At 27.8% G+C, this 3,720-nt stretch overlaps 1 protein-coding gene across 1 annotated transcript in view; it reads left to right on the forward strand.

The window, feature by feature from the left end:
* LOC108574976 (monocyte to macrophage differentiation factor 2) overlaps window positions 1-2,986 on the forward strand; it is a 5,288-nt gene extending 2,302 nt beyond the window's left edge. The window contains exons 2-4 of the mRNA XM_017937662.1: window positions 2,035-2,280; window positions 2,405-2,657; window positions 2,732-2,986. Coding sequence (XP_017793151.1) covers window positions 2,035-2,280; window positions 2,405-2,657; window positions 2,732-2,986 — 754 coding nt within the window. The remainder of the gene's footprint in view (window positions 1-2,034; window positions 2,281-2,404; window positions 2,658-2,731) is intronic.
* Window positions 2,987-3,720: the final 734 nt, after the last annotated feature.

The raw sequence follows: 3,720 nt of genomic DNA on the forward strand, positions 1-3,720 counted from the left end.
TTAAAAACTTAAAAATTAAAGTAATATATTTTGAAGAATTATTATGTGTTATTCTTACAAAAATATGGAATTGTTTGTTCGAAACAAACCCTGAGTGCTATTTACAATTTGAGATTTGCAATGACAAACTATTAATTGAATAATATAACATAGATATGAAATATTAACCTATCTATCATTTAAAAATGAAATTTTTAAATATCTGTATCACAAATTTACTGTTTAAAATGTTTCAGTTGCTTGACTAATTTTATAAACGCGCGCACACACATACGCGCCACACACATTTTCTCTCTGTAGGTAGTATCATAAAAATATTGGTTGTAATAATACCCGAATGTTAACTGGTGTAATTTGATCCCAACTCTGCAAGAGTTATGAGCACATTGCTATAATTTCTATTCAGTGCTAGCACAGCATTTCATATAACTATTTATAAGGTTTAATTAATGAACGAATCTGAACATAATATGAATTTTATTGCTTGTTAATTTATTGTAGTTCTAAATAAACTTTTGAGGCTTTCATAGCCTGCATTGTTTGAAGTTACTGGAGGCTTTGGGGTTTGAGCGGTATTCAATGGTTCTTGAAATTCAACATTTCGCCAACATTGTAGATAACTTCATCAGGGTTCGAAGACACTTTGGACTTGTGCGTATAAGCACATTGTGTCACGTCACGGATCATTGGCTACCAATCAGGTGTTTTTTTAATTGTTCAGCTGACCAACTAAAAATTTCATTTATACAGTTCTTCCATTGTCACTAGTTAAATAAGAAGGAAGAAAGAAAATAAAAAGATATAGTAAATAGTTAAAAAGTAAGAAGGGAAGAGAAGTGAGTTCAAATAAAATGTTTCAGTTACTTGTATGTAAAATTTATAATAGTATAGGAATTATAATCCAAAAAAAGTATTACAGGCTTTTCATATAATGAAATAGATAAGGAATGAGAGATTATTTTCATTCTTTTTGATAGAATTTCCTTCTTTGAATACGCAGTCTCTAGAACACCAATGTATTATGCCCTTAATAATTTCTAAAGAAACTGGTTTGTGTCTCGGATATATCGGAATATTCATTGTTATACGGACTGCATCACTATGTTGTTCTCTATTATTCTTTGATTTTATTATAACTCCTATAAGTCCACAGTTTGAGTAGTAGAAATTTCTGAGTACTTTTTTATTGGACCATTAGTCAGAAATTTAAAACAATTTCCCTTAGATATTGTTGGTGACCGGATCATTCAATTGATTTCTGATATGGTCCAATCGTCTGATTCTCTTGGTATTTTATAGAATACTGGCGACAAAATACAGAATGCTATTTCATTATTCTCATAAAAATCAGTTTTAATAAATACAAATAAGTTATCTCCATTATTCTTAAATAATTGTGTCGAATCGCACAGCGTCATCGGCTACAAAATCGTACCGACTTCGTATCGTTCATCTGCACTGGGCCTAATAGTTAATAACGCGATCAATTATTTTATACAAGGTGATCTATTTTAATGTATATGCTTATATTTCGCAAATTACTTTAAATTGGAAAACTTGCTTTTGGAGACTAAAAAAGGTGAAAGGAGTTACTGGAGACGTTTAAGGTCATTTGAAGGTCAATTAAATTTTTTTCCATGACACATGGTATATTTTTTTCTATAGAATGGTGAAGCGTAATCGAACGTGTTCAACGACCGTACGTGTTACATGATTTTATTGAAAAATGTGGAAACAATATATGATACAACATCTGATAACATTTATAAACTTGTTTTCTCTGCACTTCAGTAATTCAGTAATGATTTAAATAGTATACGTTTAATATCAAACTTGAAAATTTGAATGATTTATTATATTTTCCAACCTAGATTTATAAGAAACAAATATTCTAGATCAGAAAATGAAAACCTAATTGAAAACTATTTTCTTTTGTAATGAGGAATTTAAATATTACATATGTACAAGGAAATAAATAAAAATAAATATTAAAATGAGATAAATTATATTATAAAATGTGTTAAATTCTTACAGAGTAAAATGGATGAATCCTCGAGCATGTACAAACGAAGCATATACACCTACTTCTATAGAGCATGTAGCAAATGTAGCTACTCATGGAATTTGGGTTTTACCATCTGTCATAGGTAGCTTGGAACTTATTCGTCGTTCTACAACATGGGCACAATTAATATCAGCTTATGTATATGGGACATCTTTAATTCTTGTTTTTACAGTATCAACATTTTTTCACAGTGTACATTATTGCAATAATAACAGGTATTTATTATTGTGTATTTTAAGCAATGTTAACTTGTGTGTACTTGCTACAGTTTTTTGTTTATGAAGTAAATGTACTTTAAGTTTACAAAATTAGCATTTTTCATATTAAATTATATTACAGACAACTTAAGGATGCATTGCATCGTTGTGATCGTGCAATGATTTACATTTTCATTGCTGCCAGTTATTTTCCTTGGTTAAATCTAGATTATTTCTTGGATGATGAATTGTTATTTGCAATGCGTTATGCTGTTTGGGTTATGGCAATATTGGGTATATTGTACCAACAAATCTTCCATGAACGATATAAAATGTTAGAAACAATTTTTTATTTAGTTATGGGAATATGTCCTAGTATTGCAATTATTAATGTTGTAAGTAAAACATCACTGTGGTTAATAAATAATCATTATAAATTATTAAGAAATTTATATATCAACACTTACAGCATAATTATTATAACATTGCTGAACTAAAAATGGGAGGACTTCTTTATATTTTTGGCTTGGTATTTTTCAAATCTGATGGAAGAATACCTTGTGCACATGCAATTTGGCATCTTTTTGTTGCAATAGGAGCTGGATTTCATTATTATGCCATATTATGTCATATTTTTCCTGCAGCTGGTTCTCCAGACAACTTAATAACATCAGATGTGCCATCATTACCGAAATTGTTAAAATCTCATATTGAAGAGTTGTAAAGAGAAATTTTTTAATGTTAATTTCTCATGAAGTAAAAATTGTACAATTTATAAATTGTATTTATAAATTTCAACAAAGAGAAATTAGGTTTTATGAGAATGTAATATATTTAGAAGGTAATTATATTAAGTACCTGAGGTGTATATAAGAATTACATTTACAAAATGTGGATGTTTATCAGAATACTATGAAACACGATGGTGGCAAAAGATATTAGTTATGACGAAATTGTTATTTAAAATGTGAATTTCTATGTATTTGTACAAGAAAAATAAGTTTTAGATATTTTAATAGCTTGAGAAATTAGATATAATAAATTAATCAAATACAGCTGTCCTAGAATGGTACCTAACATCATAGCATATATTATTTATCTAAAACAGTAACAATTATTTTTTAATAATGTTGAATAGTTTTTTATAGTATATAACCTTTTATAAAGATGTCTTTCTATTGTAAAGTATAAACTAAACTAATACATCCTGTAATCAATATGATAATCATTTAATGGGTGAACAAAATTGACTGTTTACGATGAATTTCTCGTATTTACTAGAATACTGTGCCAAAATTTGTATTTATATGCAAATTGTACAATTTACATAATATTAAAATGAAAGCATATGTATGCATTTTTCTGAGTTTGAAACAGTAAACGATATAAGAAAATTGATAAGAAAAATTATATTTTCATTTATTTTTCTTATAAGATGTTACAATTGTGAAAATGTCA

Source organism: Habropoda laboriosa, unplaced genomic scaffold (assembly GCF_001263275.1).
Source record: "Habropoda laboriosa isolate 0110345459 unplaced genomic scaffold, ASM126327v1 scaffold11, whole genome shotgun sequence".
Classification (NCBI taxonomy): domain Eukaryota; kingdom Metazoa; phylum Arthropoda; class Insecta; order Hymenoptera; family Apidae; genus Habropoda; species Habropoda laboriosa.